General features: G+C 44.6%; 1 protein-coding gene across 1 annotated transcript; it reads left to right on the top strand.

The window, feature by feature from the left end:
* The first annotated feature begins 963 nt into the window (after positions 1 to 963).
* On the top strand, positions 964 to 6,543 carry LOC103668619 (fibrous sheath CABYR-binding protein). The gene is made up of 2 exons (XM_008696921.2): positions 964 to 2,698; positions 6,306 to 6,543. Exon 1 carries the CDS (start codon positions 1,132 to 1,134, stop codon positions 2,647 to 2,649), a length of 1,518 nt encoding a protein of 505 aa, XP_008695143.1. The 5' UTR covers positions 964 to 1,131; the 3' UTR covers positions 2,650 to 2,698; positions 6,306 to 6,543.
* Positions 6,544 to 11,895: the final 5,352 nt, after the last annotated feature.

Genomic DNA, 11,895 nt, shown 5'->3' with positions numbered 1-11,895 from the left:
GAGAGAGAATTCTCAAGCAGACTCCCCACTGAGTGGGGAGTCCCGTCTGGGGCTTGGTGGTAGGACCGTGAGATCACAACCCAAGCTGAAATTGAGTCGGAAGCCCAACCAACTGAGCCACCCAGGTACCCCTAAAATTAAAAGGTTATTAAAAAAAATAATCTACCTTTAACAACTGAGGGACCAAAGGTCAGTGCCTGGCTATGATTTTTTATTAACAGAACCTGAATGACACCAGGTCTTATACTAGTTTTAATATTCTTATGCCCAATTCTCAAGCTTCAAATGAGCTCATTTTTAATCTATTGCGGTTTTTGGTCTCCAGTCGATTTTCTTATTTTTGACACAGTTTTCCTACCTTACTTTGTTGGGAATAGTGGGAAAAGCTGTTATTTAACTATTTCCAAGGGTCTGGGCAAGCAGGTGATCAAAAGTGGTAACCATCAAGGGGAAGAAAATGTAGAATGGGACAATCCTCAAGAATTCACTTCTAGGTCTGGTATTAACCAGCACAAGAATGTAACTACCAGCAAACGGATAAGATCGCAACTAAGATTTAACAATAGATCCTAACCTGGCCACTTCATCAAAACAAAGGAAGAGCATTAACTCCTCAGAAGGAGCAGCACCCGGGGGCCACACTGTACTCTCCCAGCTGGGGGAGGAGTTACAAGAAGAGGGTCCTTGCCCTTTGCTCTCCTTCGGGAAGTCACCCCTGCTCTCGAAGGCTGGGACGTGGGGAAAAGAACACAGCTACTTCACTCCCCGAAGACGGGAACTCAGACCATAGTCCGCAGAAGTAAATTCCCCACGCTCGCGTCCTGAAGTTTGCCAGACTCCGTCCTGGCGGAACCCGGGAGTGACGCAGTGGACAGAAACACTGCGCATGCGGGGAGGACGTGCGCGCGGGCGACGGGGCGTACTGCGCATGCGTCCCTCTCTTGGGCGCGCCCTTTTTCTTTCTTACGGCAGGTAAGAGGCGGCCTCGCTTTCCCGCCCTCTCGCTCCGCCCCCTGCGCGGCGCACCTCGGGGCGTTGCCATGACGACCCAGGGGCCACAGCCGGCCTGTGGCGGTACAGCCCGCCCGGTCTCCTCTGAGGACCTGGCGCCCGCGGCGACAGTGGCAAGTCATGGAGCTTTCAAGAAACGTCGCGAAGGTCAGAAAGCACACGGGCCTCGGCCGTTGCAGGCATTTCTTCTGGCTGGGGGTGGTCTTCGACACGGTGGGAGCGACCCTGCTGTTCACCGGGGTCTTCGCGCACCTGCTCTTCTACGACCTGCTGCTCTACTTGGGTTCCATCATCATCTTCTTCAGCCTGCTGTGGTGGGTCTTCTGGTACACCGGCAACATCGAACTGACTCCCGAAGAAGAGTCCTTGAAGAGGCCCTTCGACATGCCCTTCACCATGGGGGGCGCGCTGAGCCACCGCTTCTCGCTCACCATCTGCAACATGTCCACCACCTTGACGCGGATAAGGAGGCGCTGCGGTCCCAGGACGTCCTTTCTTAGACCTGCTTCTCTGAGTATGACCGTCACGGGCCGGCTCGAAGACCAGCTGGAGAAGGAAGACCAGGGCAAAGACGGAACGACAGGTGCCCAGGAGAGCGGCGACGCGCAAAACCTGTGCAGCGAGGACCTGGGCCCCAAACCTGTCGGAAGTTTAGAGGGAGTTCGCTCCTCAGGCCCTGATGCTGGGTCTCTGGGCCCCGAGACTGGGCTGCCAGGGCTTGTGAAAAGATCGTTTTTCACTCATCTGGAGCCGCCTGAGTTCACTCCATCTCTTCCAGACCAGGCTCAGCATCCAGCCGTCCTCTCCTCCAGGAGCCTGCCTGTAGTCCCCCCGGCCTCTACCCGCCAGCCTCTAGCCGTGCGTGTTTCCAGTAGCCAGTCTGAGGCCTCCTTGGCTTCTACCAGCCAGCCTGCGTTCATCGTTGTCTCTGAGAGTCAGCCTGCTGTCCCCTTGTCCTCGATGACTCAACCTACAGTCGTCCCTGCCTCTCAGAGCCAGACTGCAGCGTCTGTGGCCTCTCAGAGCCAGCCCTCTTTGGCTGCGGGCTCGCAGGACCACTTCTTGGTTTCCACGGCCTCTCAGGTCCATCCCCTGGTGCCAGTGCCTGCACAGAGCAACCTCCAGGTCCTTTTGGCCGCTCACAGCCCCTCCCTGGTGTCTGCGGCGGCACAGAGCCACCACCAAGTCCCACTAAGCCAGCTGGAGAATCCTCCCTCAGCCTCCCAAACTCTGTCTTCAAGTGCTCAGGCTTTCCAGTTGGAGACCCTGGCCACCCCTGTGTCTCTGATCCAGCTCCTGTCATCCCAGCCTTTTCAGACCCAATCTGTGGACCTGCGGGTCTCCCTTGCTGTCCAGGACTTTCAGGCCTTCTATCACAGCCAACAGACCGTCCAGAGCATCTCTTCGGTCCAAGAGATTGCTCCCAGCCAGTCTGCGCCTGTCCAGGAGTTTCAGAAGAAGCCAGTCCCACAGGCTTTTGAGACTGCACCACGAGCGGGCCAGGAGCTAAGTCAGGAATTCCCTGCCACCTCGTCCCCACCCCCTGAGTCCCAGGCTCCAGCTTCTCAGGCCCAGCAATCAGTGTCCCCTGAGAGCACACCCGCCCCTGCCTCAGAGAAGAAAAGTCTCCCTCCCTAGTACAGAACCAGACCCCAGCAGTCGGAGTGGCCACTCAGGCCTCGGCCAAGTAAGTGCCTTTGGCAGAATCTTCACCTGCAGTATTCCTGAATTGTTTCTGGGTCCGTCTTTTTTTTTTTTTTTTTTAAGATTTTATTTATTTATTCCACAGAGATAGAGACAGCCAGCGAGAGAGGGAACACAAGCAGGGGGAATGGGAGAGGAAGAAGCAGGCTCATAGCAGAGGAGCCTGATGTGGGGCTTGATCCCACAACGCCGGGATCACGCCCTGAGCCGAAGGCAGACGCTTAACCGCTGTGCCACCCAGGCGCCCCTCTGGGTCCGTCTTCTGATGGAACAATCCCCTCTGCTGGAAAAGAATAAGGGAGTTGAGGTGGAGGGGTCTGTTCCTTCAGGGATGAGATCTTTTCCACTTTGGTAGGGTTTTGAAACCTCGTGCCGTTAAGGTTTTACCTACTCTTATCTGAGAGTGAGATCACTTTCTTGGCTTTGTAGGGACAGGGTGGCAATTAAGACATTCCATCAGGAGCTGTGGGTGGGGGGAAAGGGACTCTGCACTATTTCTGAAACAGGATGGTTTTAGGTGGTTCAGGGACGCAGCATTAAATAGCAGTGAGTCCTTCCATGGGAAGGTTATTCCCGTCTCAATTCTTTAGCTGTCTTTTTTGATTCTATCAAGGAGAGTGTCCTCAGTGTGGAGTAAGTGGTCTCCAACACCTCTCCAACATTTTGGTAGACAACAACTGCACCCAGCTATGATTTAATACCATGTGTGTTCAGGTTATTTCAGTGGATAACTTCTATTTATGTCGAGTAATACTGGTTTTTCTATTTACAGTAGTGATAGTTGCTTTTCAAAATACATTTAAGTAAAAAAAAAAAACAAAAACAAAAACAAAACACGTAGACAACTTAAACGTAAAAATTAAGCGTGTAGTGAAACTTGAATGATCCCGAAGTTTGGAAACAGTTTGGCTATTTGTAAATCCCATGAGCTTTCTACTAAATCGCAAGACCCTTTGGGCTAAACTGTTTAATGAACTCTATGGTTGATGCTACCAAGGACCAGTTCCACTTAACTCCCCAACCCCTTGTCAATTAGAAAGGTAGAAAAGGTCATGTAAAGGTCAGAAATGGTGAGCCTGCTTCTCAGTGGTTTGAGTGCTGTTATAATGGTATGCACTGCTGAGTATCCGTTTCCTGGTCTTTCTCTTTAATCCTATTCTATAAATTACCTACTCTGGAGGGGGAATATAGGGCAGAGCAGTATTTGGAGGTAATGTTAATGCTCCTTGTCTAAATGCTACCAACATATTATCCAAAAAGGTTATTTCATATTGGTTGGTTTCATTTCCAGGGTGGGGTACAATTGAGTATTCGGTGGAAGTCAAACTCTTGATTTCCTTATAATTTTCTCCAGTTATCCTTCAAGAGAATGTATACAGGTGTATATGTGTATACACTCATATCTGTATACACCTATATACATTCTGTAGCTAATCTATAGGGACAGAGCTTTCCGGCTCTGTTGGTTTTGTACAGTTTGGACATTTGGATTTTAAAATGAAATCAGTGACTTATGTTTATGTCTATTAAAAAAATGAAAAAGGAAAACACTAACAAACCACAGTAATTACAGAAAGAAAAGATTTAGTGTGACCAAAAGAGATCGTTAATTTTTTCCCCTTAATCATATCCTTTCAGGTAATTTATATGGTTGAATTAAGTCTCAATGTAATTCCTGAAGAGGGCTTGAGCATTTAACTAACTGCCAGGAATATTGGTAAACATGTATAAAGATGAAAGGATACAGGCCTTGCCATCAGAAGGCTTTGTTATAGACTTTGTTCTCAAAGGAACAACTGTAAAGAGGAGAAAATTGTAGACAAGAAAGGAAAATGGGTTTACCTAATAATTCTTAGTGGAAGAATTATTTTTTGACAGGAAGAGCCTTGCAGTACCCTTCAAATAATCATTTCACTGACTTTCTAGTCAGGGCTAGGCATTACGTGAGGCACTGGGGATTCAGAGTTAAGTAAGATGCAATAGGCCAGTAATTAGATAATAATTGCTAAGGTCTCTCCTGGTTAGTTCTGAGCTGAAAACAGACCTCTTAGACATTAACAGCAGTTTCTAACCCAAGTGTGGGCTCCATGGGCATTCATCTTGGAAAAACTTTCAGGCGTTTATTTACTTGTACACAACTTTTTTTTTTTTTTTTTTTTGCTACAAAGATGACATCAGGTAGAATAAACACCAAATGTTATGACACATTTCTCTGTATTGACCGTACGATACCTACTTACCTAAGCCAAGAGTTGACAGATTTTTTCTATAAAGGCCCAGATAGTAAATATTTTAGGCTCTGTGGGCCAAGAAGCAAAATCAAGGATATTATGTGGCTGTTTATATAAGAAGAGAGAAAGCTGCCCCCGGTTTGCCTGGGTAGGCGGTAGAGTTACTTGACTCCAGTTGGATCATCTGGAGGCATCCGCCTAAGAGCAATTGGCCTGCGACAGAGGGTGAGGGGCGTGGCTTGGCCTGTCAGGCCTAAGGCCAACCCTGTGGTTCGCTCTGCCCCAGTGATACCCGGACCTGAGGGTGGGATTGTCTGCTCTCAGAGAACCTGGCCCTGTCATCTCGGTCCGCTGGCCTGAGAAGAGGTGATTTCCACAGTCTCTTGACTCCCAGATTGCGATTCCACTGGGTGGTGCCTGGCGTTTGCCAGTAGTGGAGTCTAGAATGTGTAGGTGGTGGCGTTCAGGCCCTGAGCAGACCACTAGCCAGACAGGCAGGCATTGGGAGGTCTGGGGGGAGCAGGGGTGGAAGCCGATGCCCAGGTTGGTCTTTGAAGCTCACAGTGCAAGGCCACAGCAACACAAAAACGCAGAGTGAGGAGGGGTGCTCCTGGTGTCTAGTGGGTGGAGGCCAGAGGGGCTGAGCACAACACACAGGGCACTGGCCAGCCCGTCACAACACAGAATTATCCCACCCAAAATACTGTTACTGTGACGTTGACAAACCCTGATTTAGAATAATTTAAAAAAAAATTGATCTATAGTTCATGAGGTACTTAAGGAAAAATCTTTTTATCCTCAGAGGACTCGTTAGCTCTTAAATAGTCGTGGTATCTTCTATAGAGACCATGAAGATTTTATTCACCTTTGTTTTATTTATCTTTATATTCCCATTCTGAATCAACACAGACGTGGGGGCATTTATTAATAACATACAGCTAACATTTATTGGGTGTGTATAATACACTACACACTGTACTAAGTAATTTACAGGCATTGTCTCTTTTCTCTTAACAATTAGGTAGGCACCATTATTATGTCCACTTCAAGGAGGGTAGACTTGACATCGATTGAAAGGTTAAGGCATTTTCTCAATGTCACACAAATAGTGGAGCTGGAATTAATGTGCAGTTGATGTATAATTTGTTAAAAGGTGTAGATTCTAAGCTTTCCTTCCAAGTTAAAGTTATTAATGAGCCTTTTTTTTTTTTGTAAGCCTATCAGTTGTAACAGTCCAGATCAGTCTGTGGGTGACTTCCCTACCAAAAGCTTTACTCCCAGAGAGAGAATGAAAATCAAGAATTGTTCTGCTCTGTTTATACATACCATCTCACATAAAAATTGCTTTTTTCTTTCCAGAATCACCAATGTTTCTACAGATTTAAGTGCCAACTTTATAAAAGCACAAATACTTACCTAATCCTCCTTTCGGAAACCTCCGTGTGGGGCCCTGACCTATCTCAGACCAGCAGACCTACTACACTGCCTTTGCTAAGTATGCGTGTGTCAGTGTTGGGGAGAGTTTTCCAGCTTCAGATCATAAAGTTCTTTATTGCCAGAATTTTAAGCCATAATAAACTATGCTATTCCAAATGAACTTTGTTTTAAAACAAGTTGGTTTTTAAAATAGACTCTTGCAAAGCATTCCAGCATTCCAAGTGGAAAATAATGCCTTGCATACTCTGGGCGAAGACGAAAGTAAGTACACTTCCCACAGAAATGGACATTGGAAAATGTAAGTCTGTGTATTTAAAGGTACTTTGTGACCTCGCTGACTAATAGAAAAGTTAACACAATCAGTACATCATAACATGCCACAATTTACATGTTCATTTTGATTGGAGGAAAGTGAATTTCTGATTTTCCCAAGGATTTCAAAATCTGATTGGGTTGTATATTTTAATGATAATCAAATAAAATTCATTTGAGAGTATCCTCCTCTTATATTCTTTCTTTGTATCAGTAGATTATTTATGCAAGAATGTTCTCATATATGGATAGTTTTCTTTTGAAATTTCCAGTTATAGGCAAAAGCATGTTTTTAGATGGGACAATACTTTTGATCAAAGCTTCCAAAAATTTAAACTTTTTATATTTCTTCCCCCTTTCTGTCCTACGCTTCCGTATTTCTGTATTTTTAATTTAAAAAAATTAACTCAGACCGGAAGACTATGCATTGCAGATATTTGGAACAAAGAATAATGGAAGGACATTACACTAAATGAAGTAAGCCAGTCACAGCAAGATAAGTACTGTATGGTTCCACTTAATGGTGTTTCTCATACGACGGAATTGAATTCACGAGACAGGAAGTAGAGGGGTGGCTGCCCAGGGCTGGGGCTGGGGGTGGGAACGGGGAGTTGTGGGATGGGTATAGCATTTCAGATGAAAGAAGTTCTGGAGATCGTTTGCACAACAGTGTGATTGTACTTAACACTAGTGAACTGTACACTTAAAAATGGCTAAGATGATGGGGCACCCGGGTGGCTCAGTTGGTTAAGTGTCTGCCTTCTGCTCAGGTCATGATCTCAGGGTCCCGAAATTGAATCCTATATTGGATCCCTGCTCAGCGGGGAGCCTGCTGCTTTCTCTGCTGCTTCCCCTGCTTGTGCTTTCTTGCTCTTTCTCTCAAATAAATAAATAAAATCTTTAAAAAAAAATAGTTATCCCCATTTTATAGATAAGGCAGCTGGAGTTCTGAGAATATAAATCAGTTGCCCAAAGTAACAGATTAAACAACAAAGCCGAAATTTTAATCCTGCCCTATGTGACTGTGGTTCTACTAACGGGTGAAATTTCGCAAAACCAATGAGACAATTTCAAATATAAAAGCATTTAAAAATTAATCTCGTTAATGTGATAATTTACCCTTTCCCCACTTTGTGTGAATTAATACATTCGTTGCACTAAATAAACATGGAAGACTTATGCTTTTTATTTTATTTTTTTAAAGATTTATTTATTTATTTATTCGACAGAGATAGAGACAGCCAGCGAGAGAGGGAACACAAGCAGGGGGAGTGGGAGAGGAAGAAGCAGGATCATAGCGGAGGAGCCTGATGTGGGGCTCGATCCCAGAACGCCGGGATCACGCTCTGAGCCGAAGGCAGACACTTAACTGCTGCGCCACCCAGGCGCCCCTATGCTTTTTATTTTTTAAATTTTTTAAATTTTCCAAGTGTTTTTTTAAGTAAGCTCCATGGCCATTGTGGGGCTTGAACTGAGGATCTGGAGATCAAGAGTCACATACTTTACTGACTGAGCCAGCCCCAGACTATATGGTTTTTATTCATCTGCACAAAAAAAGAGAAAGGAAAGAAAACTGCATTTTGACAAGTATCAAAATTCATAAATTATATCAGAGTGTGATAATAGACTGTACGTGGTATAGCTAAGGCTTCCAGTACTATTGTCCACAAATCCAGTGTGAATTCCCCGGGATCTTATCTCCCATCACTTGACTCTGCTGGACAGAATGGCACTGGGGCCATTACTTACAATTAATAAAGTGGTGTCCTACTTTTGGGAAAGTAGAAAAGGGCTGTAATTAAGAGCTTCACTCATTATTTCAGCAGTAGTTTGGTGAAATAGTAGCCTTTGATCAGCCCAATAATGAATACTTTTCTTGTGTTGTTTCTGAGTTGGGCTGAAAGGTGAGCTGTAAGTTTCATCCTGTGAGCTAGGTCAAGGCAATTGCTCTAGAGCCTACTGCTCTTCCCAGGCTGCCGTTCTTCTCCTTAATGTGCTTTATGTCATACAGTATATATTTATCATGCTATTTTAGTCAAAAGGGCAATGGATCATACAGCTATAAATACAGTTATAAGGCTTTCTTTATCCTCTATTACAGAAGTAGATTTTTAGTTAACATACACAGTTGAGATCTTGCATTGGTGAACGGAGTTTTTAGAAAGTTAATTGATTCATGAAATAATTGTTGACTTTCTGGAAAGGGGAAAGGAACAAATGGGATACTTACTGTTGGTTTTGCTATTTAGAAATTGTTAATCTGGATCTTCCCTACCATTCAGCCATTTGGAAAACTTTTTTTTTTTTTTTAAACATTTGTTGAGCATTAATAGTGACCCTCCTATCCACAGCAAATATTCTTTGGAAGCCATTTGGTACAGTATGACCTCACCTGTCTAGATTATATTAGAGAAGTGCACTTGAGTCAGATTTGGTCAATGAGAAATTCTTTGTTGCCTTAATATATCCTTGTATCCTTACAAATAAATTCTCCTTTTCCGCTTAAGCTGGTTGAGATAGTTTCTGTTACTTTCATGCCAAGAAGCTTTAACCAACAGAATTATCTAGGGATGATTGTAAAATTCATCTCTCGGGGAAGACTGCTCTTTTGAAAAACAGTTTAATGGGTCTTCTGGGTATACAAAAGTAAAGCAAGAATTCATTCTGGAATGAAGAAGCTCAGAGCAATTATGAACAACTGCAATGCACAGTGATGTAAAACAATGACTACATTGTAGGCAAGGCTGTCTTTGCAGGCTGCCATGTTAATGCTTGTTTGCCTTTCTGTTGCTTTTGGAGGAGAGGTCTTTCCTTTTTTTTTTTTTTTTTAAGTACACGGGCTGCCATAGCAAGCACTCCTTTTTTTTTTTTTTAATTAAATTATCTGTACACCTAATACGGGGCTTGAACTCAATACCCTGAGATCAACAATCATATGCTCTACTGACTGAGCCAGCCAGGTGCCCCAGTCCTGATTTTCTTTGATTAGAGCTGGAGACAAAAAGAGATGGGACTCCAGGGAAGGCAAGACTGGATAAAGGAGGCATTTATCCTGGCAAGATGAATTGGCGCATGGAATAGGGTGACTGAGTAGAGGATCCCCAGTGAAGGGACATGACCAAAGAACTCCCAACAGTGAATTATGCTATCTAGCTTTAAGATTTTCCTTGTATTATGATGAGGCTTCCATTGAAAAAAAAATTTTTTTTTTGAGATTTTATTTATTTGACAGAGAGAGACGGCCAACGAGAGAGGGAACACAAGCAGGGGGAGTGGGAGAGGAAGAAGCAGGCTCCTAGCGGAGGAGCCTGATGTGGGGCTTGATCCCAGAACACCGGGATCACGCCTGAGCCAAAGGCAGACGCTTAACGACTGTGCCTCCCAGGCGCCCCTCCATTGAAAAAAAATTTTAACTCTGCTTTGGGAAAATACAGAAGGAGCTGTGCTCAAGGTTATGGAAAAGATGCCTCTCGGGGTGTATATGGGCACAACCACTTAGAAAACTCCTTCAAGTGTGTCTTGTATACCCTCTAAGCCAACAATGCTACCCCAGAAAAATTTCCACACATATGATTCAGGAGACTCTACAAGCATATTCACAGCAATATGTGGGGTTTTGGGAAGGAAAAAATAATCTAAATGTTGGTGGTAGGAAAATGGATATATAAATCATGGTATATTTATATAATGGAATGCTACATGGCAGAGAAACACAACAGGGAAGGATTGAAAGAAGTATAATGCAGCATGGAAATAATTTTATCATGGAAAGATAAGCAAAAGTATATATAATAGTCTAGGAATAGGGGTTCCTGGGTGACTCAGTCGTTAAATGTCTGCCTTCTGCTCAGGGCGTGATCCCAAAGTCCTGGGATAGAGCCCTGCATCGGGCTCCCTGCTCCGCTGGGAGCCTGCTTCTTCCTCTCCCACTCCTCCTGCTTGTGTTCCCTCTCTCGCTGGCTGTCTCTCTCTGTCAAATAAATAAATAAAATCTTTAAAAAAATAGTCTAGGAATATATATGGTAGTTAAATACAGAAAAGTTGAAATGGTTTTAAAAAGTTAGGATAGTAATTAGTTTTGGGAAGAAGCAGGGAGAAAGTGGGACCTGGGAGGAACACACAGGAAGCTTCAATAGTACAGGTTAAGGTTCTGTTTTATAAATTGGGCCGTACATTCACAGGTATTCATTTTATTATGTTGTATAATCTACATTAACGTATATTTTCGTGCATGTCAGACTTTTAAAAATGAAAGAATAAAGTAATTGTCAAATTGCTTGACAGTGCAGTGTTAAATTTCTGCTCACAGTGTATGAGAGTGCCGATGGATGTGATTTAACTTTTTTCCCTCTGCTTTGGGGATGGAGGGGAGGAGATCCCAGTTCAAGGGATGTCTTGGAGTATCTTTGTCCACTAAAGCGCAGTTTGCTCTCAGGACATTGATGATACCTGCCCAACATTCTGAAGGAACTCGAAACCAATGGCATAAGAAATGGTGGGACCGTATGGAGTTGGCAGAAAGATAGTTACTGATATTTACGCTGTTGCAAAATAGAACAGTGCTTTATATTTAACAAGTTGTTGTGGTTTATCTAATGCCCTTTCAGTGGTTCTATACAGTTTCCAAAGGTTGCAACATTATCCATTCCTAGAAACTGAGGGGAGGGGCAATCCCTCTTTCCCTCGGCTTCTTTCCCACCCACCACGCCTTGGCACCTGCTGTTCCCTATGCTGGAAAACCTTTCGCTGCTCTGTTGGTCTGGCCGACTCCTGGACTCCCTGAGAACTTTAAGTTCAAAGGCTAACGCCTCTTACAAACTGTCTCCTCTCATTCATTGATTTCTCATCCCAGATGACCACAGCTCGGAGCTTTCTGAGCAAATGGGTTGGTCAAACCTCAGTTTCCGCAAAGATCAGCTTGGATGTCTGTGAGGATAGCGCAGAGGGTACAGAGCCCAGGATGCCGGGTGGAGCAGCCTAGTTCGAATCCCCGGGCCGCCCCCATCTCTGTGCTGGTTTGGGCTAATTAGACCCTCGGTTTCTTTAGTTTGACTACGGGATGCTTTGACTCCCGAAAAGTTAATACTCGTGGAACCCGGCCACCGCTTAGCACCTCCCGGGCGTCCCCGCGCTTCCTTCATGACCCTGGGAGGTGCTGGGAGCCGCCAGATATCTCTCCTCTCCCAGTGCTGTGGCAGCT

The sequence above is a fragment of the Ursus maritimus genome, unplaced genomic scaffold, assembly GCF_017311325.1.
Source record: "Ursus maritimus isolate PB19 unplaced genomic scaffold, ASM1731132v1 scaffold_2, whole genome shotgun sequence".
Classification (NCBI taxonomy): Eukaryota; Metazoa; Chordata; class Mammalia; order Carnivora; family Ursidae; genus Ursus; species Ursus maritimus.
The sequence above is the reverse complement of the archived record's forward strand: the minus strand, read 5'-3'. Positions and strand labels throughout refer to the sequence as shown.